At 39.0% G+C, this 13,886-nt stretch overlaps 2 protein-coding genes across 2 annotated transcripts; both read right to left on the bottom strand.

Moving 5' to 3' along the window:
- Positions 1 to 263: 263 nt before the first annotated feature.
- Positions 264 to 1,235, bottom strand: LOC136070908 (uncharacterized). Its single transcript, XM_065781530.1, has one exon. The coding sequence runs from the start codon at positions 1,233 to 1,235 to the stop codon at positions 264 to 266; it is 972 nt and encodes a 323-aa protein (XP_065637602.1).
- Positions 1,236 to 3,875: 2,640 nt separating this feature from the next.
- On the bottom strand, positions 3,876 to 5,516 carry LOC112022291 (trans-resveratrol di-O-methyltransferase). The gene is made up of 2 exons (XM_065781535.1): positions 4,697 to 5,516; positions 3,876 to 4,124 (listed from the first exon to the last, which is right to left on the bottom strand). Exons 1-2 carry the CDS (start codon positions 5,477 to 5,479, stop codon positions 3,876 to 3,878), a joined length of 1,032 nt encoding a protein of 343 aa, XP_065637607.1. The 5' UTR covers positions 5,480 to 5,516.
- Positions 5,517 to 13,886: the final 8,370 nt, after the last annotated feature.

The following is a 13,886-nucleotide window of genomic DNA, read 5'->3' as shown; positions in this document are numbered from 1 at the left end:
AATAGGGCTCTCCATCCGTGTGGTATTGGGCCTCGAGCCCGTCATGTGGACGTTCAGGACCAATCTGAGGTACGTCTTTCGAGCCTTTTTGGAAGATCCGGCAGATGCGGTTCCCCCCACTATCATCCTTATGTCTCCAATGGGGGGTCTCGGGCGCTCGTTATCCCGTCGGGGGGCCTGCTCTTGGCGATTATGGTCCGTTTTTTCTTTGTTGACGAACTTCTGCAACTTCCCTTGTCTAATGAGGGCTTCAATCTGCTGTTTTAGGTCGTAGCATTCGGCCATGTCGTGGCCATGGTCTCGGCGGAAACAACAATATTTGTCTCGCGACCATTTGCTTGGTCACTTTTTAGCTTTCCCGGGAATGTCAGTGTCTCCTCGTCTTTGATTTGCATCAAGACTTGGTCAATCAGGGCGTTTAGGGGGGTGAAACTTGTGAACCTCCCGCTCGGGGGCTTAGGGCATCTTTCGTCCCTTCTGTCTCCCGTCCTTGGTCTTTTCTGCCCTTGGTCCTGGCGCATGTCCACCTGGCGTTCCCTCTTCTTGGGCCTTTCTTCCCGTGCAAGCAGTGCGTCTTCCGCGTTCATGTACTTGGTGGCCCTGTAGAGGACCTCCGACATGGTTTTGGGGTCGTTTTTGTATAGTGAGAACAAAAACTTGCCCTTCCACAATCCGTTCGTAAAAGCTGCCACCAGTATCTTGTCGTCGGCTTCATCAATTGAGAGTGCTTCCTTATTGAAGCGGGTTATGTAAGATCTTAGCGTCTCATCTTCTCTCTGCCTGATGCTCATCAAACACGCTGTGGACCTCTTGTACCTGTGTCCCCCTATGAAGTGTGAGGTGAATTGAGCGCTCAGTTCTTTGAAAGTGCTGATGGAGTTCGGTGTCAGCCGACTGAACCAAACCCTCGCGAAACCCTTCAATGTAGCTGGGAAGGCCCTGCACATGATTTCGTCCGGTACCCCCTGTAGATGCATCAAGGTTTTGAAGGTTTCCAGGTGATCCAGAGGATCCTTCACCCCGTCATAGCTGTCTATGTTCGGCATGCGAAACTTATGGGGTAGGGGGAAGGAGTTTACGGCCGTAGTGAAGGGTGAGTCGGTACGATTGACCAGATCGTCAAGATCACTTGAGACTCGTCCCTTGAGGGCGTTCATCATGACCTCCATCTGTTCCCTCATTGCCTGCATCTCGGCGGCAATATGTGGTGGAGTCGCATCCGTGAGGGATGGCATGTTCACGTGCTGCCCCTCTGGCCTGCTTGGGGCATGGCTGCCCTCAGGTCTCTCCTGATTCCTGTTTGGAGCGCTAGTCCCTTCCTAATCTCCAGGCCGGTCATTTAGTGCTGCATTCTTCTGGCGCAGCTGTTCCTCCAAGTCGAGGTTCTGTCTGGTGAGACGCTCCACTGCGGTACTGAGGGTGCGAACTTGTCTCTTGAGGGCAGTCGTGGGGGGTTCTTCTCCTTGCACGTCATTAGTAGTTGCCATTGAGCGAGTGAGTACCATGCAACCTTTTAGTCTGGGAGACGATAATATGGCTTAATTACTCGTTTTCCCACAGATGGCGCCAACTGATGAATCAAGAAAATTCACCAATGAATCGCATGATGCCCCTCTCGCTTCGTATACTAACCTGCACGAAACAAAAGAGAAAACCTATCGAAGGACACCGGTGTGGTGCCGGCCAAACTCCCTCCGAAGGTTAAGTTAGAAAGTATGCTCACAACTCTAGAGTGCTAGAGAGGGTTAATTATGCGTACCTTGGCTTGTGAGGGTATTGGGGCTTTTATAGTGGCTTGAGGTTGACATCCCTTCCTTGGCGCGGAAGTCTTTTCCTTATAGGACTCTTCTTATAGAATCCTAAACGTGATGAATAAGTCTCTTCCTTATGCGGAAGATTTTTACCAAGTATATAAGATTTCCGGAGTCCCACTAGCGCACGAACTCTATTTGGGCCCTTATGAGAATGGGTCAAAATATCCCCCATTAGGGGCTCAGTAGGCCCATGGACAACTAACCCACCATTCTTCACCCCGTCCGTATCCGGCCCGTTCACATCAGGTCCGTCCACTGGGGGCTCATGCAAATGATGGATCCGTTCATTAGGACGCAAGCGGATCACATTAAGGTCCGTTCAGTCACATAAGACATTCCAAGATATTTTTCCCCTTTCACCTAGGAACCCCAAAGTTAGGTCCATCAATACACAATTCCCACTTAAAATCAGTTTTCACACTTAAACAATTTTATCCTAGACAATACTGATATATTCAAATTCTCGATTTATTCACTTAACTATCTAATTCACTCTAATATTATATATATTCAATCTAAGTCCTATTCCCCCAAACGCTGTGGCAAAGCAATTCATCAAGTTGAGGCAGCTTGGGAAATTCTCCGTCACACAATTTACAATTGTATGGGTGTAATAGAAGATCATAACACCAACTTCATCGTCAGATTCCCAGATTGGGATCCATCCAATACCAACCCTCCTTTTAAAATCTTTAAATCTTCATACTAAAAAATTATTATATATATTCAATCAAATATAGGAAGCCACTGCTAGCCTTACTATCAATCTAGTTGCCTATTGTCCCTTTAATGCCGTTGGACTAGTTTTAGACAATAATAAAAGGTGTAGTGACCTAAAAGGGGGTCTTGCATTCTATAGAATTCCACATCGCTTAGGGAAGCACATGAGAATGTGTTTATAAGGAATGACCTCCCTTTAATGTGTAGAGGTCTTTTCTCCCACTACTGTGTGCTTTGGAGAAGAACAAAACTATGAGCAATATGGGTCCCAAAGCGGACAATATCTACATAATTGGAGTGGAGTCATTACAAATGGTATCAAAGCTATGCCCTAACCGGAAGTGTGGGCCCCACACGCGAGGACGTGTGGGATTCCATGGAATGCAAGACCTCCTTTTTGGGTCACTACAATCCACCCCCCTTACGAGCACACGTGTCCTCGTGTGTGGGGCCCACACTTCCGGCTAGGGCATGGCTCTGATATCATCTGTAATGACCCCCCCAACTGTGTAGATATTGTCTGCTTTAAGGCTCATACCCCTCACGGTTTTTGTTCTCTCCCAAAGTACATAGCAGTGAGGAAAAATGTCTCTACACATTAAAGAGAGGTCATTCATTATAAACACATTCTCATGTGCTTCTCTAGGTGACGTGGGATTCCATGGAATGCAAAATGGACATTTGTATAGAATCAATCAAATTCTGGGAAAAAAAAAAAAAAAACAGTCGGGTATTTTATCAAACAATTTGCATGCAAGTAACAAATTTTTTTGTAGTTACGTCAACAACAAAAATATTAAAGTAAATTTTTGAGAGAGGGGATTTTGTAGAGATTATATACCCACACCATCAAATCAATCAAACCAAAACAACCAAATCTAAATTTTAGTCTATTTAAAATCTCTTTACTAGTTATGGTTGTGGGATGTCGGCCTGAATGTGGGTGGCCTCAAATTTCTCATTCTCTTTCTCTGTTTCTACACGGCTACGCCTTACAGATGATTTCTTCTCAATTTCAGTTATTTTGTTATATATATATATATATATATAGAGAGAGAGAGAGAGAGAGAGAGAGAGAGAGGAAATTTTAGTTGAAGTAGAATTTTCAAGCTCTTGAAACATACATCTATTAGAGTTTTACTTAAAATAATTATGATATCTTACAATAGGCAGTTTCAAGATTGATAGTAGTTTAATTCCTATACTGGCAAGCATTATTCTTTTTTTTTTTTTTTTTTGTCGACAGTCTTTGCCGGCTTAATATACATAGGTACTTGTTTATCTCCTAAAGATAATCTCAATGACGGACTTCATGCAAATGATGACACAATTTTGTAGTGGCTAAAGCCTGCCTCCAAGAACAGCTTCTCCAAGCATTTCTTTCTTGTTTTCTCTTTGTCCAGTGAGCACAACCATCATTAGTGCATCAAAGAGGAGCTTTGTAGTGGTAACATCATGTTTATCCTTCTCTTGATTTACCACTACGTCTATGATAATTACCTTTCCTTCCTTACCTCTGCTCGTAATAGCCTCCTTGCAATTTTTCAGTATGTTGACACATTCCTCATCGCTCCAATCATGCAAAATCCACTGCCAGACAGTAATATAACTATCAAATTTGAGTGCCTCGTATCTCTAGCATCTTTTAAATTTAGCCAACCTCAAATAATGTTAAATAATTCTTCGAAATTCTTTCACCTATGGAAGTCTTAAATTTATCATTTTTATTGTTCAGATTTACCTACCTAATATCTACTTAATTATCTTTCTATCTTACTGTTTGTATAGATGTTTTATGGAAAGTAATTGTGGTTAAGGAGCTTTTTTACATCATATGAATGGTACATCCAAGTACAACATCCACGCACACATGAAGAAAAATTCCTATTACCACCTTCCAACCAAGAAAAAAAAAACCTACTATAGCCAATATTAATGGCCAAAATAAACAATTGGAATCAACTTAAAAAAACGCACACCAATTCATTGTTTAGATTAAATCTTACAAGTCTAAAAGTGTATATCATAAAATTTTAAAAAATGTGATACTTTGAACACTATTAAATCTAGAAAATAAAGTACTAACCATCAAATAAACTCTCAAATTTAAGTGAAATTGAGATGATACTATTTCAAATATTAAAGACACATTAGTATGTCACATACTTGAGCAGAATGACATCTGCAGGAGGGATATATTGAAACATATCGCCACCGACAAATTTTAGATTTTTACTATCTGGCAAGTTGGCAACAACATGTGGGAGATCAAGCACAGTGCATTTCATGTGAGGAAATGCCTCAGAAATAATCCTTGCTACTGTCCCAGTACCACCTCCAACATCAACCAATGAACCTAAACCCTCAAAAATGGGCTTGTAGTCCTTAACAACCAAGTTCATCAGTCGGGAATCACTAGCCATTCCTTCATTGAAAATGTTATTGTATTCTGGGTTTTGGTTGCAATAGTCCAAGACACCTTTCCCGTGTGCTTTCTCAAAAGGTGTGAGCTCACTCCCCGGAAACCAATCTCCCAAGAACTGCCATGGGCTTACAAGTGCAGGATCAAGCATTGCCAGAACAAATGGTGATAAGCTAGTGACATTATCTTTGAGGATAAGCCTAGAAGAAGGTGTGAGAGTATAGGCTTCTTCTTCTTTTTCTTTTTCTTGATTTTCATGAACAATAGTTTTAGCGAAGAAGCCAGAGTGCACCAATAAACGCATAAGCCTGTGCACGCAGCTAGTTTTTTTGGGGTGAATATTAAGCTTAGAGACCAACTCTTGGAGAGTAATGGGTTGGCCATGGTTGTGGATTGTGTCAGGAATGGCTAGCTGAATTGCACATTTAAGTGACATGGAATCTATGTAGCTAAAAACCTGTTTATACAAATGACATTGAACCTGAAATAACTCGTTCACTCCCTCACCATGAATGAGATCCATCTTAGTGCTGACCTCTTTAATTCTAAGCTTCTTTTACTTCTCCATGAGGTCCAACTGCCTTCTTATATATAAATTGGTTGTAGATTACTGCTGCATTTCAATGTACAGTACGTTGGAGACCAATTCATTACAGGACAAATGAGAGTTAGATATTCAATGTACAGTACGTTGGAGACCAATTCATTACAGGACAAATGAGAGTTGGATAGAAACGTCGTTTGGGGTGGGAGTGGGGCTTTCCCAGTTTCGTATGTGTGAGAGTGAGTGAGTGTGAGTGTGAGTGTGTGCAATAATTTTATTGCTATTAGTATATGATATGTGACTTCTCACCTAAGTTGTTGCTACAAAAATTATTTTCATGATTATTAAAAGAATAATACTATAGTCACAAATTTTTAATAATATTTTTTACAAACTATTAAGGTGACAAATATTTACAAGTCTCATTTAAGCCCACTACTTAAATATCATTTTTTTTTTTTTTTAACAATAACCAATCACCACATCCAATAAATTTTGCTGTATACAATAATAAAGTTGAACAAATAAAAAATATCTTGCTTCTCATGATCAGTTCACTAACTTTGTTTCAAGTAAAACAAATTAAGACTTTTATACATGTGTTTCTATGTTTTATTTTTACACCATACTTTTTTTTTTTTTAAATATTAAGTATTTTTAACACACACATAAAAGAGGAGAGAATGTTTTTTACACCATGCTTTAATTCTCTTAGAGCAAATCAAAAGTTGAACTAGTGTAAAGTTAAAATGTCCATTTCTTTACATGTATTAATTAAAGAAAACCTTCACATGCAGATTCACAAAATTAACTGACTTAAAATTTGAAAGCATATCATTAGACAGTTGAACTGTGATTGTCGACCATGTATTTTTTTAGGATAAACGGCAGAGTGTCGACCATACATTTTTTGAGGATACACGGCAGATTGTCGACCATATTTTCTTTGACGATAAACGGCAGATTGTGGACCATGTTTTCAAATCATGGGTTTTTCAAACAGAAAAAGCAATTTACTCTTTAGACAAAACAAATTACATATGAACCTAAACAAATCTACAGCTAAATTGATTTATTTATTGGAATTAATTTGAAACTAATTTGAACAAAATTCATAAGTTGCGAAACATTCCATAGAGATATTTAGGAAACGGAAAAGATAACTTTGGTTCGAGTTTCAATTTTCCTATCTACATTTTTTTTTTTTATGTGAACAAGAATGGTAGGAGCCTAGGAGGAGCAACTAAATTATTAGTTTGTCATATGAAGTCGCTTCTCTACTTGGGTGATTGGCCTATCCACACAGGAAACCAAATTATTAGATTTGTCATATGAAAAAAGAAAGAGAAAAAGAAAGAATGACAAGTAAAACCCCAAGTCAGTAATAAGTGCCCATTTGTTTCAACGTTTTGAGCCCAAAATGCACGTTTTGAAAAAGCCAGCCCTTTATGTGCGTTTGGTTTAGCACAAAACGCAACTTTTTGAAAAAAGTTGTGTTTTATATTTGTGAAGAAACGCGCATATCACTGAAAGCAGCTCAGGGCTCTATTTTGGAAAAGCTGGATGCGCATTTGATACCTATCCATTGGACTCACAGAGCAATTACCAAATTATCCTTTCACACCTGTGGGGCCAAAAAATCGAGTAGCCAAGGCCTACTTCAACCCAGGCCCAAATGGCCCACGCCGAGGACGCACGATGGGTCCGAGGATGACCCTATCCTCGGTCGTCCGAGACCTCGGTGCGGAGAAGGGCAAGCTCTAGGCGAACCGTCACCACGCCATTGAATACGTTCACCTAACCCCTCTGGCCGCATTAATGGGGATGTAACCCCTTGCCAGGGCGACATCGATTAGGGTGAACCACTTGAGCACGGATATGACCTTTGATGGGATAGGCGGTCAGGAGGAAGGCCAATAGATGATCAATAGGAGGAAGAAGATGAGGATATATAAGAAATGTGAGGAAAATGTATAGGAGAAGGTCTTGGGGGGTGAGAGGGAGAAAAGCCTCCTCGGCCATGGGCCGAGGAGCATCCCCCAGTTATAAGCTGTTCTAAGTATTTTTTCAATAAAAGAGAAAGGAGTAAGGAGTTCATGCTTCGTGAACGCCGGCCAGCGTCTAAACCTTCGATCCACTCTCTACAAATTCATTGTTCCGGGTTCGTTGGGCCTTTAACCCATATCCTTTGGGCTTAGGCAACAAAAAATGACCCTACAATTGGCGCCGTCTGTGGGAAGGATTAGTGCGCTGACCGGCGCAACAGGCAATAGTTCTAAGTAATCGTTCTATGAAAGATTGGTGGTGATGCAAAAAAAAAAAAAAAACACTGCAAAAAGATAAAAGTTCGAGATAAAAAAACAACAACAACAACAACAACAACTTAAGTTTAATAACATCATGATAAATAATTAAGTTAACACTAAATAAATATTAAGAAACTCTTATTGAATCTTTTCTTTTATTTATATTTTGGTAACACCGAATAATTGGTAGTTTTATTTTTCATATATTATAAATTTCCCAGTCTTAAGTGGTAAAAACTTTTATGTTCAAACTTTGGTCTCCTAATGATGAAATCATGGTTTCGTCTCTCAATTGATCAATTAATAGTGATCGCATGTAGGCTATCTAAAGTCCAATGCAATAGAGAATTGGCATTTCTGTATGTAGTAACAATAAGGGTGGCGTTTCTTTTACATAGTGTGTTCACTGTGTATCACAAAAGCTACCAGAAACTACTTTGAGAGAAAACTGAAATCTATTATTAATGAAAATCAAGAAGTAATTAAATTACACTAAGGTTCTGCCTTATATACACGGTTACAGAGCAAAGAGGGAAACAAACTAATCTAACTAACTTTTAACAAACTAATCCAGTCCTAATATGACAGCTATATAGCATTTACACAATCTCACATGCCAATCACTTAAGTGAAACGTTGCCATTTTCCTTTAATTTCCCTTTCTTCTTTTGCTTGTGAACTCTGTCATTTTGATCATCACTGCACCTGTGCTCTTCTTCTTTCTTTTGTTCCGTATTGCTTACATCTTTCTCAGTTGCATTCTTAACACTCCCCCTCAAGTCATGATTCACAAAATCATTGACTTGATCAGTTGAGGTCTTCAGACTTGGCGAGGAAATATCTATCAAACCCAAACAATTGACCAATCTGCTAAAAGCTTGAAGTCCTAAAGCTTTGGTAAAAATGTTTGCTGTTTGAAATTGGCTTGAAACATAAAAGGTCTTAATTACACCCTTTGTCTCCTGACAAGATGGCAATTAACTTCTATGTGTTTCATTCTCTCGTGAAACACAGGATTAGCTGCAATATGTAATGCAGCCTGGTTGTCACAAAAAAGCTGAGTACTTCTTGGATGATCTACCCTCAAGTCTCTCAATATTTGAAGAACCCATACAATCTCATAGGTTGCAGTAGCCATTGCCTTGTACTCTGCCTCTGCTGAAGATCTGGAAACCGTACTTTGCTTTTTAGATCTCCAAGAAATTAAACAATTCCCTAAAAACACACTATAGCCTGTGATGGATCTTCTGGTATCAGGGCAGCTTGCCCAATCCGCATCATAGTAAGCTTTAATTTGCATACTTGAGCTGCTAGAGAAGAATAGACCTCTGCCTGGTGTATCCTTCAAATACTGCAGTACCCTATTAATTGCCAACAAATGAGGCTCTCTTGGTGCAGCAAGAAACTGACTTAACCTATGCACTGCATAGGTGATGTAAGGTCTGGTCAAGGTAAGATATAACAATCTCCCAATCAATTTTCTGTATTGGCTTGCATCTGGAAGAAGCTTACCTACATCCTTTGCAAGATGCAAATTTTGTTCCATTGAAGTTCTAACTGGTTTAGAACCCAAGAAGCCAGTGTCTTGCAAAATCTCCAAACAATACTTCCTTTGATTTAGACTTATACCCCTGTCACTTCTAGCAACTTCTAAACCCAAAAAATACTTCAAAGAACCTAAGTCTTTTAACCCAAACTTAGTATCAAGAAGATGCTTCAAATCAGTAATACAACCAGGGTCATTGCTAGTGAGCAAGATGTCATCAACATATACTAATAGAACAGCAAATGAAGATCCTTTAGTGTATGTAAACAAGGAGTAGTCTGACCTGGATTGAACAAAGCCAAAATTTAGTAATGTATAAAAAAAACTTGGCAAACCATTGCCTTGAAGCCTGCTTTAAGCCATAGAGACTCTTGTTGAGCTTACACACCAAAGAACCACCACCAAGATTGGAAACACACTCCCTCTTGCTGTGAAAACTTGGTGGAAGAGTCATATAAACTTCCTCAGCCAAGTCACCATGGAGGAAGACATTATTCACATCTATTTGATGAAGAAACCACCATTTCACAGTAGCCAAAGATAAGACTATTCGGACAGAAATTGACTTAGCAACAGGAGAAAAAGTGTTAGTTTAATCAAGGCCTTCCCTCTATGTATAACCTTTAGCAACCAAGCGAGCTTTATGCCTCTCAATAGAGCCATCAGACTTATACTTATTCCTATAGACCCACTTACATCCAATAGGGACCTTACCAGGGGGAAGAGTGGTTAAAGTCCAAGTATTTATGAGTTCTAGAGCTGCAATTTCTTTATCCATAGCAACCCTCCAATCAGAAGATTGGACAGCCTCATGAAAGGAAGTAGGATCTGGTGAGGTGGAATCAATAGCCGTGACAAATTGCTTATAGTTCTTACTAAGATTGGAATAAGTAAGACAAGCAAAAATGTCATAAGGCTGACTAGAAAGAGGTTAGAACTAACTGACTTGCAAGAATAGTCTTGTAGGTAGGATGGGGGGTGATGAGGTCTGGTGGATTTTCTGATGGGTAATGGAGAAGTAGGCCTAGATACAAACACAAGAAGAAGATCATGCTCAGAAGTAACATTAGAAGTAAAATATGTTAATGGAGAATTTGATGGAGAATCAAGATTAGTAGCTATAGAAACAGTATCTGCCGAAACTGTTTCTACAGGACCAAGAATTTGAGTACCACTATCAAGAGAAAAAGAAGAATCTGAAATAGGAGAGTCAGGAATAGCATGGGGAAAAACAAAAGTATCATAACTAGTATCATGATCTGTAAACTTAGATGTGGAAGGAATGTAAGCAAAAGGAAAAATTTTCTCATAGAAAATAACATCTCTAGAGACAAAAAAAAGAGTTAGACTCCAAATCCAAAACCTTGTACCCTTTAATACCACTTGGATATCCTAGGAAAACACATTTTTTTAGCTCTTGGTGCAAGCTTGTGTCTGTTTTGACAAAGAGTAGAAGTGAAACATAGGCAACCAAAGGTCCTAATATGTCCATATGAAGGAGACACTCGAAAAAGCATTTCATAAGGGGTTTTATTGTGCAATTGTTTTGAAGGTAACCTGTTGATAAGATAGACTGCAATGAGAATGCAATCACCCCACATTTTTAAAGGTAAGGAAGAATGAAACCTTAATGCTCTTGCAACATCTAAAATGTGTTGATGCTTCCTCTCAACAATTGCATTTTGTTAAGGAGTTTCAACACAAGATAAGTGATGCAAGATGCCTTTTGATTTGAAAAATTCCTTCATAATGAACTCTGTCCCATTATCACTTCTAAGACACTTAATTTTTGCATCAAATTGAGTTTCAACCATTATAGAAAACTGTTGAATAAGAGCTTGTGTCTCAGACTTAGATTTAAGTAAGTAAACCCAAGTACACCTAGAATAATCATCCACAATGGTAAGAATGTATTTGTAACCTTCTATGGTGGGAACTAAAAAGGGTCCCCAAAGATCACAATGCACAAGTTCAAACACACATTTAGGGACATGAGTACTAACAGGAAAAAACAATCTTTACTATTTAAAGAAATGACAAATGTCACAACAAGGGATTTTATTAGCTTGCAAACCAAATTCAAGATTGTGTAGTAATGACAGTTTGGCATAAGAAGGATGGCCTAAACGAAAATGCCACAAATCAGCATTAACAATATTACTATTGACAGAATTAAAATGAACAAAAGGTAGAGAAGCAGGTGTTTGTGAAGAAGCAGCAAGCACAAATGATGATGGAAGGCTGCGTTGCAGCAGATAGAGACCATTTGTTGCTTTACCCAGTCCAATCATGTTCCAATTGGCTAGGTCTTGGATAAAGCAGAAACAACCAAGGAACACAAGACAACAAAAGAGTGTCTTAGTGAGTTGACTGACAGATATGAGATTAAAAGTAAAAGATGGAACACATAAAACTCTATAAAGGGTAAGATGATCTGAGATATGAACTGTGTCTATGTGAGTAACTAAAGCCTTTTCTCCATTTGGCAAATAGACAAAGGTGTTGATGGTGGATGTAATAGTGGACAAACAAGACATTGAATGTACCATGTGGTCTATTACACCAGTGTCAATAATCCAGGTGTTGGATTTATATGCTTGTCTATCAACTATACGAGCAGAAAAAATGGAATGAGAAGGATTAGGGGGTAACCAAAAAGGATTACTTGAGAAATTTGTAAAATAAGGCATGGAATTGCTGGTACCAGCAGTAGCAACAGCATTGGATAGTGGTGAAAGAACTGAAGCACCTAGTGTGAAGCTTGAGATGAGTTAGCTTACTTAAATGACTCAGAAGCAAGGAAAGAGAGCATTTGTTCACACTGACTTTGGGTGATAGGACATTGAGGTGTATTGAATAGAGGTTGTGCTTAAGACTGTGCTCCTGGATGCTGTGGTAAGCAATGCATCAAATCAGGTTGATTAGGAAAACCTTGCATAGGCTGAGAAGGAAAATTCCCAAAACCACCATTGTTACAAGCCAGACTACCAAGAATGCTATTGCTGGAGACCTGATTAGCAGATGCCTTCCCTTTGTGTTTATAGTCTAGAAGATACCCATGTAATTTGTAGCATTTTTCAGCTACATGACCCACAAGTCCACAATAAGTACAAACGAGCCTTTCTTTTCTTGAATTACCATTCTTTCCACCTTGGTTTCCATGATTCATACCCTGATGCCACCCTTGATGCCCTTGAAACCCTTTAGGATTAGCATTATTGGTAAACAGAGCTGTTGGCTCAATAACCAAATCAGCTTGACCAATTTGCCTACATTTTTCTTCTTGCAAGATCAAAGAATAGGCTTTATTCAAAACAGGTAGTGGCTCAGTAATCAAAATTTGACTTGTGATAGTGGAATAACTATCATTGAGTCCCATAAGAAAGCGAAAAACTTGATCCTTTTGCTGAGCATTCAATTGATTTCTTTGAGAACCACAGATACAAGCACAAGTACAAGCAATAAAGGATTGAAAATGCACAAGTTCATCCCATAAAGTTTTAAATCTGGTGAAATAAGAACTCACCGATAAGGAACCTTGAGAAAGCTTCGAAATTTCTTTCTGAATCTCAAAGAATCTTGGAACATTTGGCTGCGAAAGCCTATCAAGTATGTCAATCCACAAATCCCTTGCAGTGTGAATGTACATGACACTGGTAGCAAGATCCTTGCTCAAAGAGTTCACCATCCATGAAAGAATTGTGGCGTTTGCTCTGTGCCACACATTGTACAAAGGATGAGAAAGATCATGTGTAGAAATCGAACCATCAAGAAAGCCAAATTTGTTCCTACCACTCAAAGATAGAAACACTGCCCTTTACCAACTGAGATAATTTTCTGGACCAATCAGTGGTTGGGAAACCAGAATAACATCAGAGGGTGGAGTGAAATAAGGGCTCGAAGGGTTTGTATTTGCATCATCCATTGAAGGTGCTTGATTGGACAATCTGTGATTTGCTGTGTTGGAAATATTGGTGGGAAGAGCTTCAAAATCTGAAGCAATGTTGGAAGCGAAAGCCATTGATGAGCTATTCAAGCTCTGATACCATATCACAAAAGCTACCAGAAACTACTTTGAGAGAAAACTGAAATCTATTATTAATCAAAATCAAGAAGTAATTAAATTACACTATGGCTTTGCCTTATATACATGGTTACAGAGCAAAGAGGGAAACAAACTAATCTAACTAACTTTTAACAAACTAATCCAGTCCTAATATGATAGCTGTACAGCATTTACACAATCTCACGTGCCAATCACTTAAGTGAAACGTTGCCGTTTTCCTTTAATTTCCCTTTCTTCATTTGCTTGTGAACTCTATCATTTTGATCATCACTGCACCTGTGCTCTTCTTCTTTCTTTTGTTCTGTATTGCTTACATCTTTCTCAGTTGCATTCTTAACACTGTGTTTTTATAACTCGAAAATGTGACTTTAAATCAAGTTTTACACGGTATAAAACAAGTTTTTTCCTGACAATAATAATGAGCAGGAAAAGAGCATATAACAAAAGAGAAAAAAAATGATACAAGAA

Source organism: Quercus suber, unplaced genomic scaffold, assembly GCF_002906115.3.
Source record: "Quercus suber isolate HL8 unplaced genomic scaffold, Cork oak 2.0 scaffold_269, whole genome shotgun sequence".
In the NCBI taxonomy this organism is placed as follows: Eukaryota; Viridiplantae; Streptophyta; class Magnoliopsida; order Fagales; family Fagaceae; genus Quercus; species Quercus suber.
The sequence above is the reverse complement of the archived record's forward strand: the minus strand, read 5'-3'. Positions and strand labels throughout refer to the sequence as shown.

Coding starts and splice junctions, on each gene's coding strand:
- LOC136070908 (XM_065781530.1), bottom strand. CDS start 1,235: ATGCCATCCCTCACGGATGCGACTCCACCACATATTGCCGCCGAGATG.
- LOC112022291 (XM_065781535.1), bottom strand. CDS start 5,479: ATGGATCTCATTCATGGTGAGGGAGTGAACGAGTTATTTCAGGTTCAA. Junction 4,125..4,696: donor ATGTCATTCTGCTCAAGTAT/GTGACATACTAA, acceptor ACTGTCTGGCAG/TGGATTTTGCATGATTGGAG.